Source organism: Lontra canadensis, unplaced genomic scaffold (assembly GCF_010015895.1).
Source record: "Lontra canadensis isolate GAN:19392208 unplaced genomic scaffold, GSC_riverotter_1.0 scaffold19, whole genome shotgun sequence".
Taxonomy (NCBI): Eukaryota; Metazoa; Chordata; class Mammalia; order Carnivora; family Mustelidae; genus Lontra; species Lontra canadensis.
In genome coordinates this window covers 24,831,624-24,854,114 of record NW_022631013.1, presented here as the reverse complement: position 1 = coordinate 24,854,114, position 22,491 = coordinate 24,831,624, and the positions used below count along the sequence as shown (strand labels likewise).

The window sequence follows — 22,491 nt, the reverse complement described above, 5'->3', positions numbered from 1 at the left end:
AGTTCCCTGGAGACAAGATCCATGGCCGTTTTTGTCTCTCCTTATATTCCTGGTGCCCTGGCACATAATAGGTGCTCAAAGGTATTTGTCGAATGAATGAATGAACAAATGAGTGAATTTACAAATAAGTAAATTCATGGACGAAGCAGCGGGACAGATTATGCCCATGGATACGTAGGGGTAGATGCAGTCCCTACATGGTGTGGTTTGAGGGGGCGAGTCTACACACCCACGCACACCACTGACCAGAAATCCCCACCGGCAAAGTCAAATAAACATCTATTTGGTAGGGGCTGTGGGGCACCGGCGGGGAGGGAAAAGAGATACAAAAGGTGAGCAAGCAGTTTTCAAAGGATGCTTTCAACCCGCTGGCCAGTCCGTGTGTGTTTTCCTCTACAAAGTGTTTCCAATTACTGTGGCACTCTCGGTATCTGGATCCATCTCCAGTGAATTCCTCTGCAGCTCCTGCCAGACATATGGGATCAATCAGGGCTTCGGCGCTGGTGCGCTTGCTGCGGGAATGTTGACAGCCTGACAGACGCGGGGTTCTGGTGTCATGGAATCTCCGAGTCTTTGGCCTGATCCCGGGAGGAGAATGAGAGGGGGAGGAGAGAGATAGAGGCAGAGATAGAGGAAGGAGAGAGGCGAGGGGAGCGGGAGAGACAGAGAGAGGAGGAAGAGAGGGAGAAGGAGGGACGCGGGAGATTTTTCTTGACTGCCCCCTTTCCTTCAAACATTTTATAGGCTTCGGAGAGAGAGGGAGGAGGCGAGAGGGAAGGGAAAAGGCGAGAGCGCGAGGGGTAGAGAGCGCGCGCCGTTCCCCGCGAGCCCTGGAGCCGCGGGAGTCCGCCGGTGTCCCCAGGCTGGGATAAGAGCGAGCCGAGGTTCCCGCCGCCGCCCCGCGCCCGCGCCCGCGCCGCGCACGCCCCTCCGCGAGCCGGGCGGCCGAGCGTCCCTCCGCGCCGGGGCCGACGCCTGCGCTCCGGCCCGGCCGCTCCGTCTCCAGCGCGATGTGGCCGCGCCTGGCCTTTTGTTGCTGGGGTCTGGCTCTCGTTTCGGGCTGGGCGACCTTTCAGCAGATGTCCCCGTCGCGCAACTTCAGCTTCCGCCTCTTCCCCGAGGCCGCGCCCGGAGCCCCTGGGCGGCTACCGGCGCCGCCCGCGCCCGGCGAGGACCCGGCGGAGAGCAAAGTGGAGCGGCTGGGCCAGGCGTTCCGGCGGCGCGTGCGGCGGCTGCGGGAGCTCAGCGAGCGCCTGGAGCTCGTCTTCCTGGTAGACGAGTCGTCCAGCGTGGGCCAAGCCAACTTCCTCAGCGAGCTCAAGTTCGTCCGCAAGCTGCTCTCCGACTTCCCCGTGGTGTCCACGGCCACGCGCGTGGCCATCGTGACCTTCTCGTCCAAGAACAACGTGGTGCCGCGCGTCGATTACATCTCCCACAGCCGCGCGCACCAGCACAAGTGCGCGCTGCTGAGCCGCGAGATCCCGGCCATCACCTACCGCGGCGGCGGCACCTACACCAAGGGCGCCTTCCAGCAAGCCGCGGTAAGGCGCCCGCCCCTCCGGGCACCGGCCCTCGCCCCCACCCGGCCCTGCCTATCCTTTGCTGCCGGCTCACCTCCAACCCGGGGCTCACCCTCCGGCAAGCCGCTGCTTACCCACGTCAAGTCCCAGTGCACAGAATCAGAGTCCTGCCTACCTTCCTGTTGTTGAGAGGGGGTCCCGGCGGGTCATGGGTTTTAAACGCTTAGTGAGATGGCAGGCTCTTCAGATGGGTCTTCTTTGAGGGCCCTCTTAGGAAGGGGTCCTTAAAATGCGGTTCACGTTCGCACTTGCAGGGACAGACCATGTCCCAGCTGGAACAGGTGAGTGTGGGTGTGTTATGAAGTGTCTCTAAAGGTAAGAGGTAGAGCGACCTGAATAGTTAAAGTTCCTCAATTCCTTTTTGTGTTATTTTATGTTTTTGATACTCATTTCACTGCATGCTAAGCGTCTTACTTTTACTCTGAGACCTTTATAGGATTTTTAGCATCTGGAAGAGGAAGTCAATTATAGAGGATGGACTTTTACGTAATTTAACTTTTTCTGATTAACCAAGTAATGCATATTCAGTTGAAGAAAATTTGGAACGTACAGAAATGTCTGACGCATACCAGCAAGCCAATATTTATGGAATGAATGAAACAGAAAGGAGGAAAGGGGGGGAATTATAACCCCATCACCCTTAAAAAAAAAACAAAAAACCCACTGTTTATATGTTGTTGAACAGTCGCCCAGTATGCTTGTGCATACTTTTTACCACAGTGGTGTCTTGCTGTTTTGTAGTCTGCATTTTTCATTTGTTAAATCAAAAATGATCTACACTAGTCTATTATAGTCTACATTAGCTGCATACTAATCCACTGAATACATACACCGTCATTTATTTTACTTGTCACCTATTATTGGACGCTTAGGGTTTTTGTTAACAAAGTTGTGGTAAACACAAATATTTGTATGCCTTTTTTTTAAGATTTTATTTATTTATTTATTTGACAGACAGAGATCACAAGTAGGCAGAGAGGCAGGCAGAGAGAGAATAGGAAGCAGGCTCCCCGCTGAGCAGAGAGAGCCCAATGCGGGGCTCCATCCCAGAACCCCGGGATCATGATCTGAGCTGAAGGCAGAGGCTTTAACCCACTGAGCCACCCAGGCGCCCCTTGTATGCCCTTTTGATTACTTCCCTAGGAAGGTTCCTGACTTCAGAATATGAACACTTGTAAGCTTCTCGATGCGCACTACCCAATTCTCTCCTAGAGGGTTGTGTAAATTTACATTCCCACCAGCAGAGTATCACAGCAGTAAATTTGCCATATGGTCACCAATAACATGTACTATTATTTTAAATATCTTTGCCAGTTTCATTGTTGAATAGAGGTATCATCTCAGCAAATTCACATTTTTAGTTTTATTGAGGATGAACATTTTCCAGTACATTTACTGGGCATTTGTATTTTTCCTTTGATCATTACCTGGTCATAATTTTTGTCCATTTTGCACTGACAGTACATGTTAGTTTTTTTTTCTTAATCTTAATGATTTGTAAAAGCTCTTTATATAGTAACAGTGGTAACTCCTATTTGTATATGCTGCAAATGTTTTTCCATGTCACTACCTTCTACTTTTGTTTATTGCAGTGTTGTTAGATGGATGATGTAACTTTTTATACATTTAAATCTGTTAAACATTGTCCTTAAGATCCCATATTTTCTTGCATTCCTAGAATGGCCTTTTCATTTCCCAAATTGGAGAAATGGTTTTCCATTTAACAGTATAATCCGTCTGGAACTTATTTTAGTATATGGTATGGCAGAGATACCCAGTTTTATTTTTTAGTAAGTAGTTAATAAGTTGTCCTGGTATCATTTGCTTGAAAGCTTTTTGAAAATCCTTTCTCAATGTAATTGAATGCTACTTTTATCATCCACTAAATGCTTATGTGTATTTGATCTTTCTGTTAATTTGTCTTATCTATTTATTATTATTTAGCTTTGCAGCAGTGATTGAATTATTATAACTTTACAATATATTTAAATATCTGGCAGTGCAAATTCTCCTTTTTTCTTATCCCTTTGAAATCAGTTCTTATGCACTTATTACTTACTATGGATTTTTAATTCATTTTCACGTATTTCAAATGAAAGCAATCAGGATTTTGATTTCAATATAGAAAATATTGAATTAAGTTGTAGATTACTTATATTATTATTATTATTACTATTATTATAAAATAGTTCCCTCCAAGTCGAAAATATGGTATGTCCACTTATAACCGGTTCTTTTTATATCATTCAATAAGCTTGTAGATTTCTAATAATTAAGTCCTGCATACAATTCCAAATTTAGACCGAACTATATTCTACTCAATATTGCTACAGTGAATAGCACCTTTTCGAATTCAATTATAAGTGATTATTCTTGTTCTACAGAAACATTGTTGATTTTCTGACTATATCTTCTGTATCTGGATTCTTGCTGAAGTCTCTTTGGTTCATTTTTTTTCTTTTTAAATACATTTTATTTTACTGATAATATATGGTTTATAGAAAATGAAATAATCAGACAAATTTCCTGTAAATACACTGTACTATTGTGATACACACCTTTCTTGACTTTTTTCAGTTTTTTAAATAATAGGTATTTTTTGTTGTTGTTCATGCATAAGCAGTGTTTTCCCAAAACAGATTATATTGTACATTCTCTTTTGTAAGTTGACTTTTTATTCCACCATATTTTCAGTCTTCTTTCCATAATAAGAAATATACTTTTACTTTATCATTTTTCATAGTCACATAGTATTCTGTCATAGAATATGCCTTTATTTTTACCATGTGAATACCTATTATTATATATTTAGGCTGTTATAAACAATATTGTGTGACTAAAGTTTTGTTCATATCTTTAATAGTTTCCTTAATGCAAATTTCTGAAGTGGCAGCAACTGATACATCAAAGAGTTTGCCCATTTTTAAGGCATGTGCCAAGTTGTCCTGCAGAAAATTGGTACCAAATTGTACTCTTATGTTAAGTACCTGGATTAGTCCTTAGGAAGCAGCCAACACAGGTTTAGTATCATTTGAACACCACCCCCTTGTCCCACTTTATATGTGAAAGAGTCCCATTTTGAATTGCATTTCCTTATTAGTGAGTCTGAACACTTTTTTCATATATTATTGGCCATATATAGCTCTGCTTTTTTGGATATCCATTAAAATATTTGGGGGTTATTATCCATTTTTTATTTGAGGGTGGTTCTTTTTCTTATTGATTTGCAAATGCCCTTTGCATCTTGATGGTATTAACCTTCCCACTGCTAAGTATGAAGAAAGTTGTTTTTCTCGGTGTTTTACTTGCATTCTAAATTTCTTCATGGTGATAACCTCTATCATTTTATCAACTGATTGAATTTATTTTTCTTTTCATTTATGCTTTTTTTCATTTCCTGTGAGGTTTGAAAAGCTTTTGCCTCTAGGAGATGAAGTAACTCCTTAAAGATGCTCTCCTTTTACTGAATTGTTTCATAGGCAGGGTTCAGTTTTGCAAATCCAGTTCTCTGTTGGCCCCCACTCCAAGTACTCATGAAGTCCTAGGGCTGGCCTTTTTCCTGATGTCACCACCCACTCCATCTGAGAAGAACCCTGCTGCATCAGGGAAAAACTTGCCATATACTCACTCCTCTGTTTGGATTGGCCAGGTTTGCCTGGGGCCTCTGAGTACGTTGATCCAAAACAGTTAAATGGGTAATGAATCGAGTACACACTGCTCGCTTCAAGACCTACTCTGTCTTCAGCCTTCTCCTTCCAAATACTACATCCTGTCTTGGAAAGGGAAATTGCCAACAAGGTTCCCAGTGCTGTTCTTCAGTCTGGATCCATTTGTAATCTAACAAGCCGAGACTTCTCAAAAGTTGGTGTTCACTGACCTTCCCTTTGATTTTATTTTTCTTTTCTCATTTGGATTATGTGAAGGTGCAGGAGAGGGTCAGAAACCTGGAAACTTAACGCATCTTTACTGTAACTTTTCCAAACCGCTGATGAGTATTGTTAGGTATAATTAAAATATGGTATTGGGAGAAAATCAACAGAAGAGGAGTGATGTTTAAAAATGACATTAGTGGAAGTTCGAATAGGGGTTTCTGCATGAGGATTAGACAAGCCTGTTTCATTGCAGAATTAGTTTGAAAAAAAAAAAAGCTGTGTAGTTCGGGTTTGGATCTGAAACTTAATACATTTCATCAGGGAAATGAGACACTTCATCAGATTCCCATGTGTGTGCAGAATGGTATTATTGGAACGGACTGTGTTTGTGAGCTGGGAAAGTGAATATCACAGGGATATTTTTGAGGTTGTTAATGACTTTCCCAAGAAAAATTAGTTTTTCAAACCTTTTCCACTTGAAACTGAATGTCCACCCAACCATACACAGACATAAACACAGGCAGACAAACACATAAGGCACAATAACATAAACGTAGATACATACTTGCAAGTCCATCGCTGCCCCTAACAGTCCATACACCTGACTCCTCTTATGTAAAAATCCCAAGATGTAGAATTTCCTTTACCAGCACGAGATTTGCTGTTAGCTTTCAGTATATTACACTTTATTTCAATGGATAAACTGCAGTGTAGGCCTTTTCTTTTTAGACATTATCCCCCCAGCCCTCATCAAAGAGGGCAAGGACTAAAGCAGTGCATCTACAGGTAGCACAGGTCTTTGCAGAAACACAGGCAATGAATGGGAGGAAGATTTAGCACCTTGAACTTAATTGCATGAAAACCTTTTACAAAACAAACAAAAAGCTCTTCAGATTCTCCTTTCCAAGGAATGACTTTTTCATAATGACCTTTCTTCTTCATTTTTCTCTCTGCCGTGTATTTATAAATTGCCTTTCCTAAACTGCATCTTTTAGATTGGTCATGCTATGAATGCAAGGCTCTCCACCTCTTCAGCATTTCAAGTTTATAATAAAAGCAGAGCCCCTCATTCCTACTTCACGTTCACTAAATATCTATTAAACAAACAGCGTGAAGCTTCTTTTGGAAAAAATTTCTGCTTTTCTCCAACGTTCCAGAGTTCCAGAAATATGATCCTCTGGTGGGGAATGTGCTGTCTCACAAAAAAATTCGAGCTTTAGATGGCCAGAAGACTAGGAAGAGATGGGCAGCAGCTATCTTCCTAGCTCTAGGGAAAGAGCATCGTTGTGATACGTCCACACTAGTACACATTCACACCTTTACCAGGAGGCAAGTCTGCTCTCTCAGCCTTATGGGAGGAAAGGATCTGTTGTTAAGTTTTCTAATAAAATCTGGAAATGTGTGAGATGGCACTAGATTAAAACCCTGATGAATAAAGTTAGAGCCATTTTGTTTTCATACAGTAGACCAAGAATAGGTTTTGTACATTTTCCAGCAGGCTTTCTGCTAGTCCAAATCCTGAAGGAATAGGGAGGTTTGAGCTTTCCTTCTAGAGGAAAAGGTTGAGGGGGAGTCATACAATCTGCAGTGGATTCAGCTCATGCAAACTCAGAGCATGATTTAGATGTCAAGAGTTGCTCACTGATGCAGAGGCTAAGTTGTTTCAATACTGAAAAGATAAGCTTCTAAATGCCCCTCTGGAAAAGGCCTCTCTTTTGTGGTGCTTAAACTTTTAAACAATTCTCCTATTACCTTGGTCTTATATAGGAGCTGGTTTCGTTATCCCAGCCAAACCTTGGAAATGCGAATGAATGAAGGAATTGAATGAGTCCTCAGTGCATGAAGTAGAATAATAAGAATGATAATATAATAAGAAGAATGATAAGCAGATGTACACCTGCTGCTTCTGTCATCATTGTTGGCTGCCAGGAATATGTTGTGTTTGGTTGAACCATATCATGAGAACTCTTGGGCAAAGACTTGAATGCCTAGACACAGAGAGAGGATGGGCTGTTCTGTCCTATTTCACCTCTGTGGTTGAAGGATAAGAAAGTCTCTCCCATCCCCTACCTCTTGCCATGTCGTCCTGGTATAAATGTGCTCAGAGAGGGTATCTCTTCAGAGTGGCCACCGAATTACTCAGTGTGTCCATTCTTGAGCAGATATGCCTTTAATTTGTAAAGAGATTTATAACTTTACAGTGCTTTCATATTAAGATTTTACAGAATCTGTTCTGAAGATTTGAGCTTTATAGGAACAGCGTCAGATTCTGGAAGAAGTTAGGTAACTAAATGCTAGTCACAAAACTAAGTAAATGCCACAGGCAGAGTCAGTCCAGTCTTCGGACTTGTCATCTTGTCTTTTTCTCCCCTGCCTGCCGCTTCTTAGCCTCACCTACCTTTGACCATGTTACCTCCAGGTCTTGAGTTATATCAAAAGCTAAGGAGAAGTAGAAGATTCCATTCCTAGAGCTATAGAAGTGTTATATTAAGACATAAAGCCAAACACTAACCCAGAAGACATAAACCACAGTTTTCAGGCCTTTTCATTCAATGGATACTTTTCAGTTGGACATATGTATATATGTGCACATTTGTGTGTTTACATATATACAATATATTTTATTTTTTCCCACCCCACCCCTCCCATGCAATATATTTTATAATACTAGCAGATACTTTAAAATCAGAAGATAGCAGTTTAAAAAAAAATCTAACTTTTTTGTCTTCCCCTTGACAAATTGGAATACATTGCAATTCTGGGTGTGATTTGTCTCCACTCATCAGAGTTCCCACCTGGCTCATGGAGTTTCCTTTCATGATCCTGATTGCTATTCCATAGTCTGATATAGATCAATCATTGGCAGAGCCTGAAATGGTATAATCCCTTCCAGTTTATCTTCTGAGCTTCCTTTTTAAACGCTGAATTATCTAGGAGTAGGTTTAGCTGGATGTAATTGAAAAATCTAAAGTACCACTGGCTTAAACACAATAAACATTTATTTATGTCTCAAATTGTTTTGAAAATTGTTAGAGGGGTGCCTGGGTGGTTCAGTCAGTTATGGGTCTGCCTTTGGCCCAGGTCACGATCCTGGGGTCCTGGGATCGAGTCCCACATCGGGCTCCCTGCTCAGTGGAGAGCCTGCTTCTCCCTCTATCTGCTGCTCCCCCTGCTTGTGCACATTCTTTCTCTCTCTTTCCCTGACAAATATATAAATAAAATCTTTTTTTTTTTTTTTAAGAAAATTGTTAGAAAATTCTAACAGGGCCGGTCTGTGATGTCTTCAGGGGTCTGGAGTCTCTCCTTTCAGTTCTCTGCTCCACCATCTTCAGGTCACCCCAGTGACCCAGCGGTCGAAGATGGCTGTTGGAGCTTCTAACCATCAGGGGCTTATGCCAGACCCCAGGGAGGAGGACAGGGCAAAGACAGTCACATCATTCTTTCAGGAGACTCTGTGGCTGTCCACACAGTACTTCCGTGTAGATCTCATTTGGGACAACTTGGGCTCATGCCCATCCTTGAAGAGGGAGGAAAGGATGGATGCTGAGGAGGTAATAAGCAGTCTTTGCCATTTCAGTGTTCAGGAAGAGCCTGTGTCTAACCAGGGACGTTTTGGAAATCCCACTTTATTTCTTCCTCAAATGGCACTGGCCCGACTCAGCTCAAGATGGAAGACTTGGGCCTTCCCTAACTGAAACATCTTCACCCTTGTGCTTGGTTATACTTCTTTTAATAAAAACTATCAAAGTTCCAGAGCAATTAATCTAAATTTTGGCAACAAAAACTACTTATGTTCATTTCCCAGGAGCCAGAAGCTTCTAAATAATATGGCATCTGCTCCCAAATAAAATATTATAACTGAAAGTGATGGGGGGGGGAAATGCACACTATAAAATAAAAATCAATATTTTTTATCATTAATTTAGTAAACCCAAGTTAATGTTTCTCAGGAAGCATGGTGCTTCTTTGGTTTTTCTAGAGTAAGCTGTCCAGTTAAGACACCAATACATTACACCTAATTTCCTGTCCTGTATTGTGTCTCCCTTTCCCTGATTTTTGAGACTGTTCTCTAAAGCTCCCAGGCCATGTGAAGAATGGATTTCTGGCATAGACTCTGCTTATATACAGTAACCTGCTCTGCTTTGGAGGCCAGCTGTGGATAGGGAGAACTCGGTGAGAGCTGACGGTGTATGTTGGATGTTGTTAGAGTGCTCTGCTTGAAATGAATGACAGTGGTCAGAAGGTAAAATCTGCAACACATTAGTAGATGTATTTACTTATCTATCTTCATAAAAAGATTCTTAAAGTATGCATCTTCTTTGCTATCTGTCCTCCTCATGAGGTCATTCAAGCAGTTGCTGTTTTATTTGTGTAAAGACTTAAGAAGTAAAGATTTTTCAAATTCAGAGCATATATTTCTTTCAGAGCTGTAGGAATCATGAAAGCTATCCACTTGAGGACAGATTCTCATTACTACGTACATTGCAGTGGTGCTAGCTACCTTGTTTCTAGATGTGAATAGACAGAATCCCAAATTAAGGAAAAACGAACTTCCTACAATATTAGTAGAGAAAAACATTTTAAAGAAAGTTCTTTGCAGGACCTACTCCATGATTGAATCATTTACTAAGTAAAGCAAATTTACTTAGTAAATTGACTCAGTCACTAAATAAGTAGAATCCAAGTTGGATATTTTTCCAGTTATAAGTTGCTGCTAGAGTGAGCAAAATATATTTTGAGATACACACATTGGATGCACTATTTCCTTTATTCCTGCTGAACCTCTCCTAATAGGCTTCATTGTGTAATGCCCATCCTGCCATACCTGGTTTTAGGTTATATTGGCTGCTAATCCAAAATGTAGTTTTTTTTTTTTTTTTTTTTTTTACAAAATTTCAAAGGTGGTATTTTAAATGTATGTACGTGTATGTGGTTAAAATACATACACTTTATTTTCTTCAGATATGAACCTCTTCAAATTTTCATTAGCTCTGCCTCCAAACTCAAGTGCATCCATACTTCCTTACATGAATTAGAGCAAGGTCTCTGCCCTCAGCCAGGGAAGACCTTCCCCCCGGGTCTTTCCCCTTCTTTCTTATGTCTTCAAGCTCTTCCTTTCAAGGTAGAACATTCATAATACATCTATATATATAAAAACTTGGTAGCTTGTTTCCAGAGCAATATGATAAATTGTCAGTATGTTTATAGAGTTGTAAAAAAAAATCTGAAAACTAAGTAATTACAAATCAAAGAATTTCTTGTAAAATACTAACTTAAGACATGCTCAAAGATTCTGTAAAAGGATATTCATCCCAGCATTGCTTGGAGTAGGAAAATTTTAGAAACAATCTGGCTATGGTTTGGGAGGGCTCAGTAAATTGTACCTTCCTTCGCCTCTCCTGAGTTCTAGATCAGTTAAATTATAATTCAGCATAAAAGGCAGGTGGAGAATTGCACACGGCCTTGTCGCCTGCTCATGGAGAATATGACTTTGGTGCACAGCTTCCTAATACTGAATCTTGAAATTAAATGGACTTCCCTCCCCAGGAATAGACAGTTCTGGGCACATGGGAGCTTGCCTTTGTAAAATCGAGAGCGCTCTTTCCCATCAGCCAAAGGCTGAAGAGAAGGGGAGAAGGAGTGCCTGGGGAACCCTCTTCCCCAGGAGGGTAACTTGTGGCTGACACTCCACACAGAAACTAGAGGCAATAACCACCAAGTTCCAACAACTCAAGACGATTTAAAAAAATACTGTATCTACACAGGAAAGTATTATAGTCAATTAAATCATATATTTTTTAAAGATTTTATTTATTTATTTGACAGAGATCACAAGTAGGCAGAGAGGCAGGCAGTGAGAGGAGGAAGCAGGCTCCCAGCCAAGCAGAGAGCCCGATGCGGGGCTTGATCCCAGGACCCTGAGATCATGACCTGAGCTGAAGGCAGAGGCTTTAACCCACTGAGCCACCCAGGCGCCCCTTAAATCATATTTTTAAAAACTATTTAATGACAGAATAAATCAGCATATTACATGAGCTGAAACTTTCTGTGGGTGTTCACCATCAGTATATAAAACTGTATATATAACATAGGTCCAATTTCATTAGATATACACACTCAGAAAAAACTGTGAAGAAAAATTTTAAATCTTAACAGAAGTTATCTACAGGTAGCATATTTACCTATTTAAGTAATCCATTTCTACTGTCTTTGAAAAAGTATTTACAGTGAACACGCACTGCATAGTAGGAAGTAAAACATCCCTGTCCACCTGGGCACAGGTGATTGGAGACCTACCTTTAGGGTATCTGAAGGCATAGCCAGAAGTGATTGGGTTCAAGTATGAGCCCCCTTTTATGTTTCAGCTTTTATCTTAAATATTCAGGAGAATATTGTGTTCTATTCCCCAATATGGGAATTTAAAAAATAAAATGACATTTTAGGGGCACCTGGGTGGGTCAGTCAGTTAGGTGTCCAACTCTTGATTCTGGCTCAGGTCATGATTTCAGGGTCTTGAGCTTGAGCCCAGTGTGGGGCTCTTTGCTCAGTGGGAAGTGGGCTTGAGATTCTCTCTCTCCCTCCCCCCCCAAATAAATAAATCTTTAAAAAAGAAATGAAATAATACTTTCACTTATTATCAAGAAATTGAAATGATAGAATTCTAGTCTTTTCTTTATCAGAGAGATGCCGAATGCTGTAGCATTGGGTCTCTTAGGGCTGGAGAATCATACTGGTTTGAAAGTGGCGCTGACCTTTCAGATCCTGTCACTCACTCCAGCTGTCCTTCTCTTCTGTCCTGGTGCCACACTGGATCTTGAGAATCCAGACTCACATACAACTCTGCACACAGACGATAGTGGGTTTTTTTGTTTGTTTGGTTTTTGGTTTTTTTTTTTTCCCCAGTACTTGGCAAGCTAGTCAATCACTGAGGAGAGGAGCCTGGACAGCTGGCCATGACGTGACACAGAGCAGGGTGTTGAGGCTGCAGATGGTGGACGAAACAGACTCCATTACCTTGCTGAGAGGTCAGGAGAATGTGGCCCTCCTTGTCTTGTCACACACCAAGAGGGATGCTGACCCACTGCCCTGTCAGTGTCTTTCACTCTTGCTGGTAATCCTCATCAAAGAACATGTCTCAAGGAAGAAGGACGCTAACCCTTTAATGTTATCACATGTAAATGAAATGATTGCCTCAAAGGACCCATTTTCCTCAATTAATTCTCTAACTCTCAAGCTTCATTTTTTATTGTGATTTTTTTTTTTTTTTGGTCCTGTGCAGTAAAGGAGAGTCTGTTTGCCTGCTGTTGTTGATGGAGAATGTTCAGGCACATTCAGATGTGTTGTTTGATGGTGTGTTTTGATCCTGGCATTTCTTTCAACTTGGCTCACACATTTTGACCTACACCAGCTGAGTCATATTTGCAAGCCTTGTCATTTTAATCCTATTTTACGGGCTTTACCTTTCCAAATGAATCTGAAATTCACTTTGAAAGAAATTAAGCAAGTTTTGTTTATGTTTTTCACATTACTCTTTCTCGCCAAGATTGTTCTCTTTTTAGTCACGATTTCCTTCAAAATATGCACACTTGGCTTTTAAATGTTGCTTCAGAAGTAATGATTTCAGGCAGTTATTGTTGGAATCTTCTAGCAATAAAAGACACCAAAGTTTAGGCTTTTTGTGTCTGGTTGGTAATAAAAATCTGTATTTTAAATACTCATCTGCAACAGGATGTTATGTGGAACTCACTGTTGTCCCAGATTTGGCAGGATCCGTGGCTTACCCTAAAGAACATTGATCATTCCACATTTTGAAGAGAGCCACCAGTAACTGGGACTGATACATTCGCTCAGAGTTCACAGCTTGCAGAACAGACCCCCCAAAATCAATTCCCCGTCACCTCCTGCCCAGTACCCAACTCTAGTCTATATCAGGAGAGAATTTGGGAGCAAGAGGTAAACAGAGACAGAGAAGCACAGCAGGCATTGGGATCCTGGAGGAGAGCAGTGTTCATACTGAAAGCAGATCTCTCTGTCCCTCACATAGTGCTTTCCTATCAGCAACTCAGCAAAGAGATGAGCATTTTTTATACTGGTTGGAAATTTACTTGGGCAGAAGCTTTCATTTGTCTCTCTGCCTATTTCATGGAGAAGAAGCAAGCCAGAGACATGGCCAGTGTCTCCGTTTTGGATTCAGCAGCAGCAGAACCTGAGATGAGGATTCAGGAGCAATTTGCTTCTTTGGGCGTTGATCCTAGTCTACTTTGAGGATGCGAGACAGGGAAGGGAACCAACAACAGAAAAGATAACTAGTGCTGAGCCTCACCGGGTGGCCAGTGTAGATTTCAAGCTTTAGAATGACCACAACTGAGAGGGATCTGTGGCATTTCTAGACCTGCTCTCATCTGTCACTGTTGGGAGGGGTCCCATGGAGGGCACCGATTCTCTGTCACTGTCACCTCCCCTGCAAGTGGGCAAAGTGGTCTCTAGGCACCAAAGCAAGCCCTCCGATGAAGAGATACAGATGCTGGTGGTTGGAAGTGTGGGATGTGACAACAGGGACATATGGACAGGCTCTGCTGTTGCAGGAAAGAAGGGGCCTCAGGAATGGCCTGCCCTATAGGCACATTATAAGGTGAAGAGGTGTGACTTTTCCATGGATGGAGGAGAACCATAGAAAGGAGCTGAATTAAGTGACTTGGTTGCCCACGAAGCAAGACAACTCCAGTAGTCAGAAGTTATGTGGACTCCTAGAAAGTGGGATCTGAGGAAAGGGGAGGAATTCTCTAAAGAACACACATGGGCCACCATCTGCTGGTCTACAGACCCAGAAAGCACCAGTGGCTTTTCCTTTATTTTGTTTCACTTTCTGCTCTTTCAAAATTTCCGTTATCTCCTACTGTTTCAAGGAATAAGACCTACTATCAATTTAGTAGGCAGAGGTTGTCGAAGGCCTAGCAACAGAGAACTTTGCAAGGGTTTGCCGAGTAATCGCTAATCACCTATTTAACATGTTTCCAAAATGTGGAGAAATACTGTAGGGACGTAGCTGGTTAAATAAGGAAATGATAGGGAAACAAGGGATGTAATTCCATCAGAGCACCTGTTGTGGAGGTGATGCCTGTCTCCCCTCCATTTGATGACAACAGAGATCATATCTTGTTGGATTTTATATATGCCCCGGGGTAGAAAATGATATTCATTATAACTTTGGAGTTCTGGAAAAGACATATCTTTGGCTATTTAGCATTTTGAATTTTAGTATATCAAGGAGAATATTATGCTTCTCTGATTTCAAACTAGAATGAGGATGGTTATGACATCTTCTCAAAGGACTATTGAGGGGACGCTTGACTTCTCAAATGACGGATTTTAATAATTTTAGGCAATTCACTCTTCAGATCACTTTCCCAAGGGAGCAATCCACAGTGAGTAGACTCTCAGGCAGGTGTGACTCCCTACCTTTTTCCCCCTAAATCTGGTTAAGGGGGCCAACCCCACAACACCTCTGTGGAGAACTCCATGCACTGAGCTCGGAAGGGCATCTGCAGGCATCCGAACTGTGAACTCGCATCCCCTCTCCGTATCACTGTCCGCACTGCCCTTTTCAGTGTCATTCTCATAACAGCAAAGGTCAAGCTCTTTTTCTGTTCCTCTGCCCAGGGCATTATCCCCTCCTTCCTGGCTCTGGTGGGATCGTATGGTCATTGACTAGAGAGTCATAATTTTCCCAAACCCCCTGACCTATCTTCTCAGTCTCCACAAATAGGATTATTTGTTTTCATTCACAGCTTTGAACAAAATGTTGGCTCCATTGTCTGGTTTATCTGCTTGACAGACATAATTCCAGCAACACGCTAGCAATTTCTTTTACTAATCATGGTAATGGTGATGAGTAATTACTGCTCGTCAGGGACCACTCTAAGCCCTTTTCCCCATATGAATTCATTAAATCCTCCCAACAGCAAACTCTCCCCCAGGTGGTTAGTATTATTATCCCATAAGTACAGAGGAGGAAACAGACACAGAGGACATAAGTGACTTGACCCAAAGTTATGCTGCTGGTAAATCAAGGTACTGAAATCCCCACGTGGGCCGTCTGAGCCGGGGTCTAAATCCTTAACCACCGGGGAGGACTACCCCCTGTTCTGTTGTTGAAGATCTTCTAGGTGCGGGGTCCTCTGGTACATACCTGACGTTCATTGCAAAACGTGAGGTAGAAAGGGCAACTGTGATGGGGATTCGGTCTGTGGATGACCAAGCAGGAGGCCTCCTGGAGCACATGCAGGACCAGGAGGAATGAACATTTGGAGACTGTCATTTGAATGGACACTCTATAAACCCCTGCTAGTCCCAAGTGGTCGCCCTTTTCTCCCACCCCCTGGACCCCCACACAGCCCAGCGCTCTTATATGCCTCTTTTGTGCAATATACTTTCATTGGCTTGCGTATCCCACCTCATGTGCCTTCACAGCTACAACTACCAGCCATTGCAGAGACCAAGGCCCCTAGGCCATGGTTTGCAGCACCTCTACCCCTGGCCTCTTCCCATTCCTATATTCTTAGGTTTCTCTAATCCATAATAGGTCCTCAACCTCACACTCTTGATTGAAGTACAAACATGACTCAACAGAAGTCATTTTCCTCGTCCTAGGTACATCTAGTCCTTCTTTCAAATTATTGTATAGCCTAAACTTAGGTTTATAAATTTATATGCCAAATCTCCGTACAAAACTTGGTCTTCCAGCTAAATTCAGTTTATCTTAAATCTGGGATACACAGTGTTCCCATGCATCATAATATTCCTTTTTTTTTCCATGCACCATCCCATTTCACAAAAGAAAAACAAAATCTCCTTATGACTCTTCTAATAGTTTCTTCAGGTAAAAAGAATCCTCGCTTTAGCAATTAGCTCCATAATCACCAATGGTTGGAAAAGTCTTTAAATACCTTAGGTAATGAACTAGATTTCTTTATGTATCCAGTGCATATTTAGGGAACACTGACACTGTAAGGGTAAGCATGTAATTAAATTATAAGAATTAGTTAATCCGCCAGACTATATTATTCTCAAAGCAATTTTAAAAGCCAACATTTTTGAATGATTACATATGTAAATATTGTTAGAGTCACTGATGGATGATTTAACTTTTTACATATAATAAGTTTTCTAATTTATTAAAGTCAGATCATTTGGGGTTTAATTTCAGGGTTTTTTATTTTAATATATGAAGCACAGAATCTTCTGCTCTAGAATGGTAATTGATGTCATTTATACAAGCCAAAATACAAAACAAAACAAACATAAAAAGAAAAACAAAACAAAATGTCATTTATTTGGAATGCTAATAAATATCACAATTAAATGTGTTTTTTGATAAATTTAGGATAACTATAAAAAACAAAAAACACAGTAGGTTCATGAACTTAAAATCTCCTCTCAACCTCCACCCCCTTTGAATTTCCGTGTGTCCGTACATTTGTCTGGCTTTTTTGAAAAGCTAGGTTCCTGAAGCCCAAATATTTGCAGTATAATGGTTAGATTATCTGTGTCCTTTATATTATCTAAGCTCCTGATAAATTTTTCTTTCATACATACTATTAATATACCTAGTAAGAAGACATCGTTTCTTCCCTGACAGTTTTGAATTATAAGATTTTTCTACTTTCTGAGGAAAAATTTTACGATTGAATTCTCCCCAAAATCTACACGTTTCCTGGCATTTGATGTTTATCTGGAAGGACAGTTTGCTCTGATAAATTTTCAAAACTGTTTTTCTACTGGATAAGTCCAAGCATAGCATTCAATCCTTTCCTTTCTTTGTAGCTTGTTTCTTCTACAGTCTGTGTCAGTCAACAATCATTTTTCACAGAGAACCACATCCATCCTCAGTCCTTTGCCCACCTAGAGAGGCTGTCCCTTTCTGTTTGGATCGAGAGTGGCAATTTAGAGGTTGAAGTGGATCATTTATATTCTTTCTCTTGGGCATTTGGAGTAGGACACAAAAATGACCCGAGGGAGTAGATTTTTTTTTCCTGCCAGTAGGTGGGCAATATAAAGTTAAGACTATGCACAGAGAACCAGAGGCATCCCATCAGTATAAGGAATGAACAAAGATGTGTTGGTAGAAACTGAGACAAGAAACAGCATGGCCCCAGAAGGAAACAGACGGATGGAAGATCAGAGGGAGTAGCCCTTGGTTCCTGCAGCTTGGTTGTTCCTGGTTCCAGTCCCTCTTTTTTTTTTTTTTTTTTTTAGACTGTATTATTTTAGAGAGAGAGCCTATGAGTGGGAGGGGCGGAGGGAGAGAGGATCTCACGCAGACTCCATGCTGAGCACTGAGCCCCACCAGGGTACGTTCAAGATCACAACCTGACATGAGCTGAAACCAAGAGTTGGATGACTCAGGCACCCCCTGGTTCCAGTCCCTTCTGAGGCTCAGTTCTTCTCCTTGCTCTTGGGTTTGGAGAGATATTCCTGTATATTTCCAATAAATTTCCCACTTTGTTTAAGCTAATAAAGTGGATATCCAATTTTTATTGGCAATGAAATATGTTTAAAACATCTTTCCTAAAAAAATTTTTATCTTGAAACTGTGAAAATACCTTTGAGGGTAACCCTTTACTAACTTCCATTTACAAGTATTTCTCTAAAAACAATTTTTGCTTCTTTTCCTTATGGAAGTAATACACCCATTAGTTTTAGATAAAATAGGAAAATATAATAACTATTATAGTTTTGTCTCAGACTCTTGTTATGTATATGTGTAAATACATATATAATTATATGTAGATCTGTAGTAAAGTTGCAGTCTATAATTTTTAATTTAATTATTTTATTTTAATGAAAATTTTCCCATACCATAAAATTCTCCTAAAATTACCTTTCAAGTATATTTTGTCATGTAGATCTACCATAGTTAAATTTTTAAGTATTACTGGTCAGCTTTTACTACAAAATTTTGCAATTAAAATATTCTGGTGCAGCACTCTCAATATCTCCCAATATTTCCTTTCAATTTGATTCTTTTTTTGAAATATGAATAATTTTTTTGTTACACTTTGATCTCTCCCTTGCCTCATTAGATTAGCTAGACTTCGCACATAGAGGTGATGGGGCATTTTTGTCTTCTTCCTGAGTTTAGTGAGACTGTTTCAAACATGATTTTGCCCATTGGTGTATGATAACTGTGTTATTAAGTAAGTGCTGCTGTATTTTCGCTTCAGTCATTTATAAAATCATAAACCGATGTCCAAACATCATTTGAGATCATCTTACTTTTTTCTTTACCCTCCTAATGTGAGGCACATGATAAAGTTCCATCACATCTTTGACTGTAAGTGCTCTCACTTGGTCATATTGCACAGGCATTTAACATGTCAACTGAAATCACCTTATACATTTATTCATAACAAAACTAACAGTCAAGTTGAATATGATTTTGCTATCTTGTAGCAAATTAACAATTTACTTAAAAACGGTATGTCATTGAGCCCTTTTTCTTTTGTATTCAGATTCTGATGTCTTTATGCTATCCAGATTTTCTTTATTTCTTGTGTGTCTATTGAATGAGTAGTGGAATTCAGCGTTATTAGAAGTTTGTTTATTCTTTTGCCTATTTATTCTGTTGTTTTTTACAGTCTGAAGTTAATCTACTACCCATCAACTCCTGTGCACACCATTTCCCAATTTGATGTACTGTCCCTATGGGTCCATTTGAAAGTGATTTGTGTCCATGTTTAATAACAAAAGCATGTATGTGGGTGGAAAAACTCTGTGACCATAAATCTGAGATTAAGTTCTTTTTTGACCCTCTGGTTCTTCTGTGATTTAGCTAGACTATAACAAATAGCCTAAATGTTATTCGAGCCAAGATTTTTTTTTTTAATACTAGAATTTTAGTCTGTGAAGGCTCAGTAAATACTTAAAATAAATGAGACATATTAGATACCTAAATATGATTTATTTTGTATTATAATATAAACAGGAAAACTTAGTTACTGTAGAATATTCTTCCCAGATAGACTTCTGTCATTATTTTAGCTTTGGCTTATTTGTTTTTAGTTAATGGTTCTATTGTATCATCAAATAGCATAAGTAAAAACCCTAGCATAGTACCTCATATAAAATAGAGGCTCCATTTGGATTTGGTGAAATAAGTTTAAATGTAGTATTTATAAGAGTTTTCATTTCACAATTGCAGAAAAGGATTTACTGTAACAACAGTGTTTGGCTTAAAACTTATTCTGCATGTTGAGTATTAAGGCATATGTTTATTGATTCTTTCATCCACTTGTTTCATAGTAATTTTTTGATCATCAGTTGGGTGAAAATAAAATAGTTAATTCTTGCCTTAGAGTATCTTGTGTTTAGCTTGGGGATATAGCCAGATAAATTAACTATAATTATGATGGGGTAAGTGTAATGGAATGTTGAGGGAACATTGAATTGGATTTAATATGCACAGCAGAAGAATTTGGGAGAATTTCAAAGAGAAGGTGAACTTTAATCTGGATTTTGAAAGGTTATTAAAAGTAGAGGTAAACATGTTAGGAGATGGGAAAGATTTAAGAACTTCCAGGTATAGCAAACATAAGGAAAGAATGGTATGTTCCAAAACCTTCCAATAGATCCCTGTGATGAGAACATAGTGTGAGAGGTAGTTTGGGGAAGTAGGCAGGAGATGGAGTGTGGTGGGGATGTGGCTGGAAGTATAGGACTGATTAGTCTAAGGACATGTAAAGAAATTTACACTTTATAGATAGAGGGAAAATAATGGAAGCTTTAAAACATGAATGGATTAGTATTTCAGAAAAATAGCCTTAAGGGTATGTCGGAAAATGAATTCAAAGAAGAGCAACTTCACCTGGAGACCTTAAAGTAACTCGTGCTTTTCAATAATCCAGACAGAAGTACCTGAACTGAGGCTAGAACAATAGGATTTCAAGGTAGGTAGATAATTCGGAAGTGAAGGGTATAGGTCTGGATGGATGACTGTAGATGATAGATCAGAAAGGAGGCGTCCTAATCGCTCCTAGATGCAGACTTGTACAGTGGGATAGATGATGGTGCTACATTTGATGTATCTTGAATAAAGGAGAAAGGAACCCTTCTTTGTGCATGGAGAGGACATGTTGAGTTTGAGATTTCTGTGGAACATTGAGGCAGAAAGGTCCACTGGACCAATGGGACTTCACCTTGTGAGTTAAAGAGTTTGATTTAATGTAGATTTAGGAGTCATTATCTATAGGTAAGACTCCCGAGTTCCGAGTTCATATGACATTTCTCAGGGGAAGAATAGAGAGGAGAAAGTAAAAATTTAGAAATGATATGAAACTACAAAATAGAAGTCAATATAACTCCCTAAATACAACCAGGAGATAGTCAACATTTTGATGTGTATACTGTCAGCCATACAAATACATACATGTCCACACATGCAGTCCAGGCACACATACATGCACACTAATGTAATAAAATCATCATATTGGGTTACCTACTTTAAAAATGTATTATTATGCAATAGTATAATTTTAATGATATTTCATGATTGCCCTGTAATTTCCTTAAACAGTACCTATTGTTTGAATTTTATACTGTTTCCATTTCTTTATATTGCAGATTATTCTGGGATACACATCTTTTTAATTTTTTCCCCTGTGTATCCATGGTTATTTCCTGAAGATAATTTTAGATGAAGAGTTTTAGTTCAAATCGTGTGAAATTTTTAAGACTTGTCACTTTGTCACACTGTGCCCCAAATATTACGAGTCCATGTGGCATCCCCAGTAGAAATAGCTGTTTCCTCATAAATTTTATAAAATTTTAATTAAAAAGATCTTTGGCTATTTGGGAAGTGAAAAAAATAGTATTACTGTTACTTAACTCACATTATTCTGATTTAGTGAAATTAAATGTTTTTCCCATTTTTCTGACAAATAGAATTTTTTTTTTGTCTTTATTTTCTTTGGTCAAAACACTCACCTATATTTCTGTTATTTTTCTCTATTTTTCCTTAGAAATGTGTAAAAGATTTTTATAAAGACCTCAATACTTTATTTGGTAGCCTTGATGAATGCATTTTCCAGTTCCTTTTTTTTTTTTTTAAAGATTTACTTATTTATTTATTTGACAGACAGAGATCACAAGTAGGCAGAGAGGCAGGCAGAGAGAGAGGAAGGGAAGCAGGCTCCCCGCCGAGCAGAGAGCCTGATGTGGGACTCAATCCCAGGACCCCAGGATCATGACCTAAACCGAAAGCAGAGGCTTTAACCCACTAAGCCACCCAGGCGCCCCTTTCTAGTTCCTTATTTTCTAATATTGATTGTTTGAAAAGGGGCAGAAACTTTAAGAAGTGTAATATTTATTTTGGTTTTGTGTCTTGTTGCCTTGGCTGGAAATTTCCAAAGGATTTTAAAATAATAGTGAAAATATTTAGAATTGCAGATTCACTTCCCATCTATATCAGAAATTTGCAAGTTTTTCACAATTAAGCATGATTTACATTGTTGCTTTGAGATAGACAATCTGTTATATTAATAAGGCATCTTATTCTTAATTTTTTATTAATTAAAATAGGCAGAAATTAATTTTATTAAATAACTTTTAGCATCTTAGATTATTGTTTTATTTGGGACAATTATTGTGTTGTATTACAACAAGAGGTTTACTGATTTTAACCAATTTTTGCCTTTGAGTAATAAGCCTTATTAAACAAAGGACAAAGATTCTTTGAATTTTATTTGGAAGCATTTGTTTGGAATTGTATTTCTATGGTTATAAGTGAGACAAGTCAGCAGCTTTGTATGCTAAAGTTTGTACTACACTGTTCGAATTTCTGACATCTTATCTCACTACCACCAATGTGGATTTCTAAGTCTTTCCTTGTATTTTGGGTTTCCTTCATAATTTTTTTTTTTAATAAAATCCCTCTGTACCTATACTTGTCCGTTTTTTTCTTAGCCTGTTCTCTCTCTATGGTTTTCTGTTCTTGTCCTCATAGAGGCTGTGACTTTCTAAGTCCTTGTGATGCAAACACCATT

General features: G+C 39.7%; 1 protein-coding gene across 2 annotated transcripts in view; it reads left to right on the top strand.

Moving 5' to 3' along the window:
* Positions 1-922: 922 nt before the first annotated feature.
* SVEP1 (sushi, von Willebrand factor type A, EGF and pentraxin domain containing 1) overlaps positions 923-22,491 on the top strand; it is a 179,184-nt gene continuing 157,615 nt past the window's right edge. For both annotated transcript variants that reach the window (XM_032860832.1, XM_032860831.1), the window contains exon 1: positions 923-1,541. In XM_032860832.1, the coding sequence (XP_032716723.1) occupies positions 1,011-1,541 (531 nt within the window). In that variant the 5' untranslated portion in view covers positions 923-1,010. The remainder of the gene's footprint in view (positions 1,542-22,491) is intronic.